Source organism: Procambarus clarkii, chromosome 30 (genome assembly GCF_040958095.1).
Source record: "Procambarus clarkii isolate CNS0578487 chromosome 30, FALCON_Pclarkii_2.0, whole genome shotgun sequence".
Taxonomy (NCBI): Eukaryota; Metazoa; Arthropoda; class Malacostraca; order Decapoda; family Cambaridae; genus Procambarus; species Procambarus clarkii.
Window position 1 is genome coordinate 11,178,512 of NC_091179.1, and position 15,000 is coordinate 11,193,511.

At 46.0% G+C, this 15,000-nt stretch overlaps 1 protein-coding gene across 2 annotated transcripts in view; it reads right to left on the reverse strand.

The window, feature by feature from the left end:
• Positions 1–15,000, reverse strand: part of LOC123765626 (uncharacterized) — a 145,422-nt gene that overhangs the window by 52,352 nt on the left and 78,070 nt on the right. For both annotated transcript variants that reach the window (XM_069333882.1, XM_069333881.1), the window contains exon 4: positions 2,427–2,492. In XM_069333882.1, the coding sequence (XP_069189983.1) occupies positions 2,427–2,492 (66 nt within the window). The remainder of the gene's footprint in view (positions 1–2,426; positions 2,493–15,000) is intronic.

Genomic DNA, 15,000 nt, shown 5'->3' on the forward strand with positions numbered 1-15,000 from the left:
GGAGGTGGTAGACTGATCTTGTCTGGGGGAGGTGGTAGATTGATCTTGTCTGGGGTGGTGGTAGACTGATCTTCTCTGGGGTGGTGGTAGACTGATCTTGTCTGGGGAGGTGGTAGACTGATCTTGTCTGGGGGAGGTGGTAGACTGATCTTGTCTGGGGAGGTGGTAGACTGATCTTCTCTGGGGGAGGTGGTAGACTAATCTTGTCTGGGGAAGTGGTAGACTGATCTTGTCTGGGGAGGTGGTAGACTGATCTTGTCTGGGGGAGGTGGTAGATTGATCTTGTCTGGGGTGGTGGTAGACTGATCTTCTCTGGGGTGGTGGTAGACTGATCTTGTCTGGGGAGGTGGTAGACTGATCTTGTCTGGGGGAGGTGGTAGACTGATCTTGTCTGGGGAGGTGGTAGACTGATCTTGTCTGGGGAGGTGGTAGATTGATCTTGTCTGGGGAGGTGGTAGACTGATCTTGTCTGGGGAGGTGGTAGATTGATCTTGTCTGGGGGAGGTGGTAGACTAATCTTGTCTGGGGAAGTGGTAGACTGATCTTGTCTGGGGAGGTGGTAGATTAATCTTGTCTGGGGAAGTGGTAGACTGATCTTGTCTGGGGAGGTGGTAGACTGATCTTGTCAGGGGGAGGTGGTAGACTGATCTTGTCTGGGGAGGTGGTAGACTGATCTTGTCTGGGGGAGGTGGTAGACTGATCTTGTCTGGGGGAGGTGGTAGACTGATCTTGTCTGGGGGTGGTGGTAGACTGATCTTGTCTGGGGGAGGTGGTAGACTGATCTTGTCTGGGGGAGGTGGTAGACTGATCTTGTCTGGGGGAGGTGGTAGACTGATCTTGTCTGGGGGAGGTGGTAGACTGATCTTGTCTGGGGTGGTGGTAGACTGATCTTGTCAGGGGAGGTGGTAGACTGATTTTGTCTGGGGGAGGTGGTAGACTGATCTTGTCTGGGGAGGTGGTAGGTAGATCTTTTCTGGGGAGGTGGTAGACTGATCTTGTCTGGGGAGGTGGTAGACTGATCTTGTCTAGGGAGGTGGTAGATTGATCTTGTCTGGGGTGGTGGTAGACTGATCTTGTCAGGGGAGGTGGTAGACTGATCTTGTCTGGGGAGGTGGTAGACTGATCTTGTCTGGGGGAGATGGTAGACTGATCCTGCCTGGGGAGGTGGAGACAAGCAGCTGGAGGTGGACCTTTAGCATAAAGTTGATATTTTAGACACGAGAGATTCTAGGGCCGAAGGGTCTTGTCTGGCATGGAGCCTTGGGTAAACATGTAAAAGGTGGGAAGTGTACGTGAGAGAGAGAGAGAGAGAGAGAGAGAGAGAGAGAGAGAGAGAGAGAGAGAGAGAGAGAGAGAGAGAGAGAGAGAGAGAGATAGAGAGAGAGAGTCTATTTCATTGATCAGTTACACCTCATTCCTGAAGCTAGATGACTAGACCGTATCTTTACACAAGTGTAAACAGAACAACTACCAAGAAAGGTCTCCCACTGAGTGATAAAGTTGAGATAGTGGGAATGAAGTTTCACTCTAATGACCACTTCAAAAAAAGCGACGTGTTTAACTTAGCGAGCATGACAGCCAGGAAACGTTAAGCTCCTACTGTGCATATCTTCTTGACAACTGGAGTTGGGGGAAAAAACTTATGCTGAGTAAATGTTTGTTCCCATCTTGAGTATGTTGGGCTCTCCTGGACCGTCTCCCCCCCCCCCCTTCATTCATTTAAAATTTTAAACAAGATGGAGAATCGGGCGAGAAGGGTCATCTCTAGTTCTGACCAAGTCCGGTCGGACTGGTCTTAACATCAGAGTACCTTCAACACCGGCGAGATGTTGTTGGACTTTTTACGTATAAGGCCAATATTCTCGAAGTTCCGCTCCTGTCCCAACTTCGTGGACAGCCAGCAAGTTGGCACTCGTGACACAAGGCGCTCATCAGCTATCAACAACCTCATGCTGGAACTGCCTCTCTCAAGAACATCACTCCATCAGCGATCATTCATTCCTAGACTCACTCGCATCTTAAACCTGTTCACTCAGCATTTTTGATGCATAAATCACTTCAATCGACCATACATACCTCTAGTACACAGTTAGTTCCTGGCTCATCCTGTTCTTTATTTGACAGTAAGTTAGTTAGTATTAAAGTTAGTGTATACCTAATGGACAAAAATATTAAGCTCACCAAATAAATGAGAGAGAGAGAGAGAGAGAGAGAGAGAGAGAGAGAGAGAGAGAGAGAGAGAGAGAGAGAGAGAGAGAGAGAGAGAGAGAGAGAGAGAGACAGAGACAGAGAGACAGAGAGAGAGACAGACAGACAGACAGAGAGAGAGACAGAGAAGGCAAACAAGTGGCCGGGTAGAACCAGTAAGACCAAAAATATGAATTGTTTGTACGAGGGGTAATAATACAGCCAGCCGGCTTACTCACCCAGGCCGCGACGCAGGCCACAGACTGCGCCAAGAGAGCGCATGGAGCTGGTTCTTGCGCAGGTCCCTGGAGAGAGGAAAACAAAAGAGAAGAGACTTGCGTTAGTAACCAACAAAATACGAACGTAACATATAAACACAAGACGTAAAGAATATTGACCTAGTATTGGCAAACAGTATTGACCTAGGCTATCTCTGCTGGGGGAATAGAGCGTCCAGCGTTCAGACAACGTAACCGCGACGTTTTCCAACCGTTATTACAACGTTTAACAAACGTAACAATGGTAAGGCTACATTTGCTGTTGCCGTAGATGAGACAGTACGGTGGGCTAGAAGAGCTAGTTTTCACTAGATTCGTATCGAATGGTAGACACCCCCCCCCCCCACACATTACCTGTGGAAGTACCATGGTAGTCATGGAAACGGTGATGGGAGGGGAATGGTTGTCGTTAGAGGGTGATCAGCAGGGGGGCGGGGGGGGGGGGGGGAGGGAAATGGGTGCCATTTCAATGTTGGTTTAATTTTTCATTGGTTCGAACTAATGCTGGTTCAATTTTTCATTGGTTCGGGCCAATGCTGGTTCGGGGGAAACGGTAGTTAAGGAAATTATCGAAGGATGGAAAGGGGCAGTGATATAGGCTGATGGAATGATGGTATTGATAGTGGTAATTTATGGGGAGGTGGCCGGAGGAATGGGGTCCTCCGGAAGTGGCCATAGGGGAAGTGGCCAGGTCAAGTGACCCAAGTAAGTGTCCAGGGGAAGAAACCACAGGAAGTGTCCAGGGGAAGTGACCAAAGGGAATGACCAGTAGAAGTGGTGAGAGGAAATAGGGAGGGAGGGGGGGGGGGGGAGGAAAGGAAAGGAAAGGAATTATCAGGAGAAGCGCCAAGTCATTATGACTATATAGCACTGGGAAAGGGTCAGGATAAGGATTTGGGATGGGGCAGGGAGGGGAAGGAATGGTGCCCAACCACTTGGAAGGTCGTGGGATTGAATGCCGATCTGCATGAAGTGAGACCGTCGCTCTACCGTCCAGTCCAAGTGGTTGCCATTAGAAGTAGTCAGAGAAAGTAGTGCGTGGAAGTCTTGGGAAAGTGACCAAGGAAACCAGAATACAGCTCACAGCTTCCTAAAATGTCAGTACTTGCAGCAAGTATTCAGGTGAACGTTCAAAATGAACAGTCACAGCACATCACAATGTTCACAAATGTTCATGTTATGTATTGATAATTGTGTAGAGTGCACGATAGAACCCCAAATCCAAACATATAAACATTCCAAGGTCTAATAAAGTACATATATGCACTATAATAGGCCTTAGATAGCGTATACTAGGCCTAACTAGGATTGCTCTGACAGGTTTAGCTAGGTCCCTTGCTGCTTTTTAATTTTTATAGCATGCCATTTGCATTAATTCAATAAAACAAAACGATTGGGCAGAACAGTCCAATTTTTGTAACGTTCAACCAAATAATTGGAAATAAGCACAATTATTTAAAGAGAGATTGGGCTGTTTATAACAACACTATAATCCCAAAAATGGTGCCTCTACATATGTAATGGTTTACAATAATAGTTAATAGTCATACAAAGATAACCACAATAATGGTTACTAACGATATAAATTCCGACAAGACCAAAAAAATAGTAAAATAGGGGACCTGAGATCTGGTCAAAATGAATTGGTGGTCAAAATGACTCAATGAATTCCTTTTGAAGGCCTGAGACTCTCTCTCTCTCTCTCTCTCTCTCTCTCTCTCTCTCTCTCTCTCTCTCTCTCTCTCTCTCTCTATATATATATATATATATATATATATATATATATATATATATATATATATATATATTCTCTCCACGCTCCGAGTGCCAGAGGTAATAGATGGCACTGGCCCCGAGAGGATCCCACCGCGGACGACGGCAGGATCAGCTCTAATTAGACTAATTACCGAAGAATTAGCCCCCACACGTGTCTGGGAGTCGCAGACGAGCAGTCGCGCGTCTGACCAACCTAAGTGGTTGGTCACCTAAGCTACGACATCAACAAATACATCGTAGTATTCACACACAGGAGTAGCGGAGATTTTAGTAGGTTACGTAAGACTTCAGAAATGCATTAAAAAGTGGAGCAAAGTATTAAAGACTTCAGGAAAGTATGAAAGACTTCAGGAAATTATCAAAGACTTCAAGAAATTATCAAACACATCAAGAAATTATCAAAGACTTCAGGAAATTATCAAAGACTTCAGGAAATTATGAAAGACTTCAGGAAAGTATCAAAGACTTCAGGAAATTATGAAAGACTTCAGGAAAGTATCAAAGACTTCAGGAAATTATGAAAGACTTCAGGAAAGTATCAAAGACTTCAGGAAAGTATCAAAGACTTCAGGAAATGATCAAAGACTTCAGGAAATTATCAAAGACTTCAGGAAATTATCAAAGACTTCAGCAAAGCACCAAAAAGACTTCAGCATCAAAGCCTTAATAAAACTCCTATACTCTCAGTTAAACTGAGATAAACAGTTAAAGTCTGAGAGGGAACTTTCAACACTCCAACTCTCGGGGCTGCTGTGGGATCGAACTATCGTCCTGGATCATCCCAGACGCACCCCGTAACCCCCTGCACCATGATATGCTTGAAACATTACGCACATTCCTAGTGGGTTCAGGCGGACTTCAGGTTGTTTAACTCTCTATCAATAACCTTAATTATTGTGTTATAGTGACTAACTGAAACCTAATACCTTAACAGTTATTCATAAATTATTGAAATCAATGTATATAAATCAATTTATTCTTTAGCCGAGCTTGAGTCGCGAAGGAACAGCTTACTGAGAACCGTTTAAGGAAGAGTAGTTACCTTGGGACTATTGTAGTTACTTGGGACTGAGTAGTTACACTATATCCTTAAGACCGAACCGGAATTGTGGACTTGAAATCGCCTTCTTATACCTTGTTCGAACCTAAACAACTTCGTCCGGACTTACCAGCTGAGTTTAGCCGTTTTGCCATTCCTTACAGAGAGCCTTCGACAGGGCCATATATATATACACACACAGGACATGTGAATAATTCTGTTCATGTTCCCATGTGCTTCCTTAGGGGGTGTTGAGTTGCCTGGTTTTCTGAAAATATTGGTGAGGGTAAATATCTTCTTCTGTCCCCTGTGACCCAAATCTGTGGTTGGGACAACAGAGGGAGAGGCAGCGAGGTTCCTCAACCGGCCAACCAGTCTGTGAGGTTGGGTGAGGCTGAGTAAACACCCAGACCGGTTTGGTCCAGACCGAGCAATTTCTGGCAGAGGGGAAGTTTAAACACTGCATGAAGTAAGAGTGAATTCATCGTCTCCACTCGCCTCTCTGTCTGTCTGTCTGTCTGTCTGTCTGTCTGTCTGTCTGTCTGTCTGTCTGTCTGTCTGTCTGTCTGTCTCCCTTGATCTCACTTTTACTTGAATGAACAGACACCCGTCTGGGGCCACCAGGGGGGGGGGCCTGAGACGCTACAAGAGCCCCAGGCCATGTATACAAGGCCATGTATACAAGGCCATGTATACAAGGCCATGTATTCAGGGCCATGTATAACCATTAGGAGTCTCAGGGTGTTATCCTTATCCCTTACCCAGCCTCCGGGAGCATCTTGGAGTCCTCCCAAGTCCACTGGTGCATCTTGAGGCACGTGGGGCGGGGAAGGAGGGGGGGGGGGGGGGGAGGTAAGGGAGGTTTATGCATAGCAATAGGGTGGATGCTGCAGATGCTGCCAGAAGATCACGGATGCTGAACACCTGAGATGTGAATCTTCTTTGTAGCGGTGAAGTTGGGGGGGGGGGTCCATTAGTTAGGGGAGGATTAGATCGCTTAACCTCCATATTATACCTTGGTATGTGGCAATGCTGTCTACAGCATACCTTGGAATGTGGCTATGCTGTCCATAGTATACCCTGATATATGGCTATGCTGTCCATAGTATACCCTGATATAGGGCTATTTTGTCCATAGTATACCCTGATATATGGCTATGCTGTCCATAGTATACCCTGATATACGGCTATGCTGTCCATAGTATACCCTGATATAAGGCTATGCTGTCCATAGTATACCCTGTTATATGGCTATGCTGTCCATAGTATACCCTGATATATGGCTATGCTGTCCAGAGTATACCCTGATATATAGCTATGCTGTCCATAGTATACGAGCCAGATCTCTCGGTTTCCGCAGCGTAAAAAATACAGCGGATTAGCTACCCCAGAAGCGTCAAAAACCTAACCAGACCAATCGAAGAAGATACTCATTAGTCCCCCTAACTACGTCAATAATAAGATGGTTTTAACTTCCATGAACCACCGCAATTTTTACGACGGGATCAACTGCGTAAATAATGCAACGGAATCTGTAGGAGGACGGGAATTGCTGGAAACGAGACAGGAATGAAGATAAATTAGACGGGCTCTTCAACGCCTCTCCGTCTTACAAACAGATTACCAGGTACCAGGTCCGCCATGATTGAGCAATGATGTACAGCTTTCTCACCTTCTGATTGAAAACTGCCGAACCTATGTCATGCCCAACCCTTTCCCCCGTCACCCTTACGCAACTCTCCTCACTCACGTCGCGTCCTCCCCCTCTCGATAAGCAACCCATAAGTCCCCCCTAGTATACAGACACATCACGAGTCCCCCCTCCATCACCGTTCTCTCTGGTGGTACAGTAAAAGGGATAACTGAGCCATAAACCGCAATACTTTAAGACGCACTTCGTCTCGGCCAGACGCCGGTGAAGCGGTCCCAAGCCAGCCAGAACGACGCATCAACGAGTACGAGGCTTTGCGTCACTCTTCGTGCGAGTGACACCACTCGTGGCGCTCATTTGGGGAAGGAAAGATGCTGTGGAAGAGTGCAAGATTTCCCAGAAAAGTGCAAGATTCCTTTGGAAGAAGGCAAGACTCCTTGGAAGTTGTGCAAAAGTCCTTGAAAGAGTGCAACACCTTTTGGAAGAGTGTAAGGCCCTTTGGAAGAGTGGAAGACCCATTGGAATAGTGCAATTCCTTTTGGAAGAGTGTAAGATCCCTCATGATACTGCAAGACCTCTCGGAAGAGTGCAAAACCACTTGGAAGAGCTCAAGACCCCTTGGAAGAGTTCAAGACCCTTTGAAAGAGTGCAAGACCCCTAGGAAGAGTTCAAGACCCCCCTTGAAAGAGTTCAAGACCCCTTGGAAGAGTTCAAGACCCCTTGAAAGAGTGCAAGACCCCTTGAAAGATTACAAGACCTTTTGAAAGAGTTCAAGACCCCTTGAAAGAGTGCAAGACCCCCTTGGAAAAAAGCCACAACGTGAGAAAACGACGTCGATTTAATGATGATAACGCCTTGATATGGTAGTGAAAGATGAGTGATTGCGGAAGAGAACGCATGAATTATCGCTTTTGTTTATCAGGAAAACCAGAGTGAAACTTCCTGCGTAAACAGATATTCCCGCGTAAAAAGACTTTCCCGCGTAAACAACAGATATTCCCGCGCAAAGAGACCTTCCCGCTTAAAGAGATATTAATAAATTCCCGCGTAAATTGATATTCCCGCGTAAAGAGAATTTTTCCCGCGAAAATTCTGACCATCAGCGAGCCGCATTTGCATCCTCTTCTACCCGAGGAGGACAGTTATGGACTGCCTACACACACGGCTCTGACGACGCCTTGAAAGGACGAGAAGTGAATACAAAAATTTGCAATTAATATAACTCATTCCTGGCCAACGCGTCACTTGAGGAAAGTTGGTGAACGTGAAAACGTGTTTTCAATGTTTTTTTTTTTTCTAAACTGAAAATGAGTGTCGCATTTTTGAGTTTGCATGTTTTTCTATTTATAACTTTTCCATCTTTAAAAATGTATAAGCCATACACACACACACACACACAAATATATATATATATATATATATATATATATATATATATATATATATATATATATATATATATTGTGACGATAATCTCCTTCAAGAGATTGAGCCTGCTCTTCCCTCCACAATTACGTCGTTGGAATTATATAAAACTACTAGGGAAGAATGTCCAGCAACGACAACAACACCAGCAAGGCTTGCCAGAGCGCAAAACGTTGCAGCCAGAGTCACCTGTTCGGACTCAAACCGCCAAACTACTTGTTGATCGCTACCGGCTCCGCTGATTGGTCGCCGGTCTGGCTGCACCTGCACTCGCCCCCCCATACTACTTGATGTCTGGGGTCGCCACGACCTCAGACCTCAGAATGTTCAGTGCTTTCGTAGTTATCACTCCTCCCGGCTAGACGTTAGCGTGTACTGAGAGAGGTGATAGCTTAAAGCCAATATTCCAGCACCTCCCATTTACTTTTGTGCTGCACTTCTTGTTATTTTGCCTTAACGTAACTTTTTATTGTGTCATTTAAGAATTCTTATTATTTTGATTAATTGATTTTATTATAAGAATTTGTTTGTGAATTTTATTCATGTTTTGATTTATTTAACGTAATTAAAATTTCATTGTTAAAATTTACTTGTGTTTTGTGTGTCTTCTCCTTACCTTACCACAGACGACGTTCCAGTTTTTCTATTTTTTTTTATAACTATGTGACGAGGCCATACCCCTAGCCTTAAACAGCCGAACACCAACGCGTTACCGTCACAAGTTATATGGGGGCCTGTCCGGGAGCTTCACTCAGGTACTGGTGCCAAGTGGTAATTTATGGTAAGCGTATTTAACTTTGTTAACGTAGCTTTACTATTTTTCATATTCAATTTCATTTTTTATAAGGTGCGGTGTATTGTGCATTACGAGAGTAACATATAGTGAAGGTGAGACAACTTTGGATTACGTGGTGACTGTAGGCCGCAGTCATACTCTTAATTGGTCATCTCTCCCTCCGTGTTATTACTCGTGCTTACCATCTATGTCCCTTGAATATTTCGCATTCTGACAGATCATCATATTGGTACCCTGGTACTGTGGTCTGCCCCGGGTCAAGAGTACCCAATCTTCTGCAATCTGACTGTAGGAGGACAAAGAGGGCCATAGTTCCTCTAGCTCGAACTTTAGTTGCTGAATTGGGACCTCAGCAGCAGTTCTCGTCACCAGTTGACACCTCGCACCCCTACACGTCAGTCAGAGATGATGATACATACAACGGTAGGGAATTAGCTTATTTTTTCAGAGCACAAAAGTTCGCTAATTCTGTAAGTATCATATTAAATTCAGTAGGAAAAACTTGCTGTATGTCCTATAGAGACGTGGCAAGGTATGCCTACATCCTTGGACTACCAATTTTACTTTTGAAGCATTTAACTGTTTCATTTGTTAGTAGGATTTTCTTGCCCTTATTCTCTTACATGAGTACCGGGTACAAGATTTCCTGCGCCCTTGATTTAATTTAATCATTTAATATCTTTCACTTAACTTTAATTGTTAAAGATCTCACAGGATAGGTACCAGTTGCCACGTTGTCCTGTTTCTGACATTCACTATTGAATATTCGTGTACCTTTATTTGCTAATTTCACCATGTTTCGTCTCCAAGCTTTCCATACAAATCCAGCAGGTGAAATAGGGACTTTAAGTCGTGCCAAGAGGACTGAATTACAAACTCTTGCACATGAGTATCAACTAGAAGTTCCCTACCAAGCCAACAAAAATGACCTACACAACCTGTTGCTGGATTACTATTTAGAGCAAGGTAAGATAGACTCTGAAACTCATGAAACTTACTATATTGCAGAGAAAACTGACTTGGCAACGATGAAACTTAAACTAGAGCTGGCCAAGATTGAAAGTGAGCAGCAAAGAGAAGCAGCTGCCATACGAAGGGACGAACAAGAACGTGAGATTGCCTTACTCCAGGAGCGGGAACGCGTACGGCTTGAAACCAAACAACGCGAGTTGGAGATGCAACGCGAACATGACAAGCAACAAGCAACTCTGGCTCTAGAGTGTCGTCAACGTGAAATCGCCTTGGAAACTTCACACTTCACTCAACGCCAACAAGCTACTGCCAATCTTCCCGTCAGTTTTAATATATCACATGCAAGTAAGTTAATGCCATCCTTTGTAGAAGCAGAAGTTGATGTGTTCTTTACCACCTTTGAAACCCTTGCTAATCAACTCAGTTGGCCTGTCGACCAATGGGCCACACTTCTCAGAGTCCATCTTACAGGTAGAGCTGCAGTCACACTCAGTACTTTGGCGTCTGAGAATGACTACTACACTCTGAAACAAGCAGTGTTGGACGCCTACCTCCTCTCTACTGAAAGTTATAGAAGGAAATTCCGTGACCACCTGAAGGCAAGTACCACTACCTTCCTCGAGTTTGCTAACACGAAACGGAGGTATTTCATGAAATGGCTGGAAGCAGCACATGTCTCTACTTTTACAGAACTCGTCAACCTGATGCTTGTTGAAGAATTCTTGAGACGTGTGCCACCTCCTGTCCGCCTCTACTTAGCAGATAAAGAAGAAACCGACTACCTGAAGTGTGCTAAGTCGGCTGACACTTACAGCCTCATCCACCGGCTGACACCCGAACCATCCTCCAGTAAGAAGTCGTGGTACAGTTACGAGAAGGTGAGCCCCGATCAAGCTGGTTCACAACTGTACTGCAAGTATTGTAGACTCTATGGACATACCATAGACAAGTGTGGTAAGTCTCAATACAAGGGAACCACTGACCAACAAAGACCCAAACCAACTCCTCCTAAGTCCGGTAAGCCTGTGATGAATGTTGGTGTTGATGTTAATGATCTTTCTCTTTTCAGTAACCACCTGTATACTGGAACTGTCTCTGCCAACGGTTCAAATCCGGAGGGACGTTTCAAATTGAAGATCTTGAGGGACACAGCGGCTCTACAATCGATCATCTTGAAGTCGGCTGTGCCCAACATCGTCTACACCGGAGAAACCGTCTTCATCACTGACCTCACTGCTACCACTCCATACCCTCTCGCCAGAGTCCACCTGGATTGTCCCTACGTGAACGGGGAAGTCCAAGTCGCCGTCAGGGAAAAGCCTTTTCCCATGCCTGGAGTGCAACTTCTCCTAGGCAACGACTTGGCAGAAGACCTGCAACCGACCAACCTGATCGTCATGGACAAACCCCAGGTGTGTAACTCTGTGCCAATAAACCCTATTCTTGAGTATGTTCCAGCAGAGGTTCAAGAGAGTGATGAAGTTTCTCCTCCGGTTCTCGTGACCACCCGTGCACAAGCCGCACGTCCACAGCCAGCTGACTCTACTGCTAACGCTGTCCCTCAAGACCCTCAGAAACTCCCCCCGCATCTGACCAAGTTGGAGTTCCGTAAGTTGCAGAGGGAAGATCTTACTTTAACACCATTGTTTTTCCAGGCTGAGACTCAACCCGACAGTATTCCTGGGTTCTTCCTAGAGAACGACTTGCTCTACCGCAGATATAGACCCAGTAAACTGAAGGAGGAAGACGATTGGGCCAACATCGAACAACTTGTGATTCCCACCAGCCTGCGGCCCACTATTCTACACCTGGCCCACGGAGCATTCTCCCACTACGGCTTCAACAAGACTTACCATGGGATTCGTCAAGACTACTACTGGCCAGGTATGGTAAATAACGTCAAACAGTACGTAAAACAGTGTCATACATGTCAGATGGCAGGCAAACCGAACGTCTCCATTCCCAGAGCACCACTGATTCCCATACAGGTGCCTGCGGAACCTTTCCACAGACTCATAATAGACTGTGTTGGTCCTTTACCTCGGACCAGTTCAGGTAACGCCTACATCCTAACCATCCTGTGTCCTACCACCAGATTTCCCATAGCAGTTCCAGTGAAGAACATCACGGCTGCTACGGTTATAAAACATCTATTGAAGATCTTCACTCAATACGGATTTCCCAGGGAGATTCAAAGTGACTGTGGTACCAACTTCACCAGTGATCTCTTCAAAAGAACACTGGAGGAGTTCAACATCAAACAGGTATTGTCCAGCCCCTATCATCCTGCTTCACAGGGTTCTCTTGAACGTAGTCATCAGACCATCAAAGCACTCTTGAAAAAGTTTTGTAGTGAAACCTCAAAGGATTGGGATAAGCAGATTGACCTAATAATGTGTATTTTCAGAAGTCTCCCCAATGAGTCCCTAGGAGTATCTCCTTATGAGATGCTCTACGGCCGTAAGTGCCGTACTCCCCTTAAGGCTTTCAAAGACTCTCTCAGAGATGCCACCTTCAGTGAGCATCAGAATGTGCCCCAGTTTCTTCAAAACCTTCAACACATTCTAGAGAGAGTCCACCGCTTTGCCCATGATAATCTATTGAAAGCCCAGGTGAGAATGAAGACTCATTACGACCAGACCAGCAAAGTAAGAAAATTCAAGCCGGGAGACTTCGTCCTTGCCTATTTCCCTATCCCAAGTTCACCTTTACAAAACAGATTTTCAGGACCCTACTGCGTCAAAGAGTGCAGGAATAATAACAACTACGTGATAGAGACTCCAGATAGGGGGCGGAAGACCCATCTGTGCCACGTCAACCTCCTGAAGCAATATAATGGTACTCATCCCACTGTCCTGACTAACTATTCCACCTTCACAGAACCCTACATCCACAGCGAGACCTTCCCAGCTTCTCCCGAAAGCACTGACAAGGAGTCAGCGCTTTCTAATTCCGAAATCCTTAATGATCTTCCCAAATACTTTCAGGATAATCATAGTGCACCTCTCGTCAAGATCTTCAGAGAACATAAAGAGTTGTTCCGAGATGATCCCCAAGAGTGTAATGTTACCCAGCACGACATCCAACTGCTCCCCGACACCCGGCCGATTCGTCAACCCTTCTACCGAATCAGCCCGAGCAAGAAGGAAGTCATGCGTGCTGAGGTGCAATACCTCTTGGATCATGGACTGGCTACACCTTGTGAGTCCCCCTGGGCCTCACCTTGTATCTTGGTGCCCAAACCCCAAGGTAAGGTGCGGTTGTGCACTGACTATCGTAAACTGAACTCTGTCACTGTCAAGGATGCTTACCCCTTGCCAAGGATAGATGACATCCTTGATGCCATTGGTAGTGCCCAGTACTTGTCCCAAGTGGACTTGCTTAAGGGGTACTATCAAGTGTGTCTAACGGAGCGCGCTAAAGAGATATCTGCCTTCATCACTCCTTTCTCCTTTTGGACTTTTCAGATATGAACGCCTTCCTTTCGGACTATGTAATGCCCCGGCCACCTTTCAAAGAGCTGTCAACCGTGTCATCCAGGGCTTGGATAACACATACGCCTACCTGGACGATATCGTCGTAGCCTCCAACTCCTGGAGTGAACATCTGCTCCAGCTGCGACGTCTGTTCTCCAAGCTCCTGACAGCCGGCCTCACCATCAACCTGGGCAAGTCCACTTTCGCGAAAGGTAAAGTGCGTTATCTGGGTCATGTTATTGGGAGTGGCAGCATAGCTCCGTTAGACTCGCACACTCAAGCCATCCAACAGTATCCACAGCCTACCACCAGGAAGCAGCTCCTGCACTTCCTTGGTCTTGCCTCTTACTACCGTAGGTTTGTGAGGAATTTCAGTACAGTCGCCACACCTCTAATTCTATTAACCAGTCCCAAGCAACGGTATAATTGGACCATACAGCAAACCGTTGCTTTCGAACAACTCAAATTCCTCCTCTGTTCTAACCCCATTCTCGCCTCTCCAGATATCACCAAGCCTTTCGTCCTTCATGTCGACGCCAGTGGTACCGGCGTTGGTGGTGTCCTGATGCAACAACGAGGCGAGGAGGTTCTACCTGTCAGCTACTACAGCTACAAACTGAAACCACACCAGAGGAACTACAGCACTATTGAAAAGGAGCTACTATCCATCGTCCTGAACCTCCAACACTTCGCTCTGTACCTACAAGGCGCCAGGTCTACCACCATCTTCTCAGACCACAACCCTCTCCGCTTCCTACATCAAGCCCAATTCACCAACCAGCGTCTTCTACGATGGGCTCTGTATTTACAAGACTTCAACCTGGAGATCCGCTATATCAAGGGTTCTGACAACACCATAGCCGATGCCCTCTCCAGAGTTTATGAAGTAGAAGCGACTCCATCCATTACTCCACCACATAACGACGTACTTCTTCCAGAACCGCAGGCTTCGGGGGAGAGTTGTGACGATAATCTCCTTCAAGAGATTGAGCCTGCTCTTCCCTCCACAATTACGTCGTTGGAATTATATAAAACTACTAGGGAAGAATGTCCAACAACGACAACAACACCAGCAAGGCTTGCCAGAGCGCAAAACGTTGCAGCCAGAGTCACCTGTTCGGACTCAAACCGCCAAACTACTTGTTGATCGCTACCGGCTCCGCTGATTGGTCGCCGGTCTGGCTGCACCTGCACTCGCCCCCCCATACTACTTGATGTCTGGGGTCGCCACGACCTCAGACCTCAGAATGTTCAGTGCTTTCGTAGTTATCACTCCTCCCGGCTAGACGTTAGCGTGTACTGAGAGAGGTGATAGCTTAAAGCCAATATTCCAGCACCTCCCATTTACTTTTGTGTTGCACTTCTTGTTATTTTGCCTTAACGTAACTTTTCATTGTGTC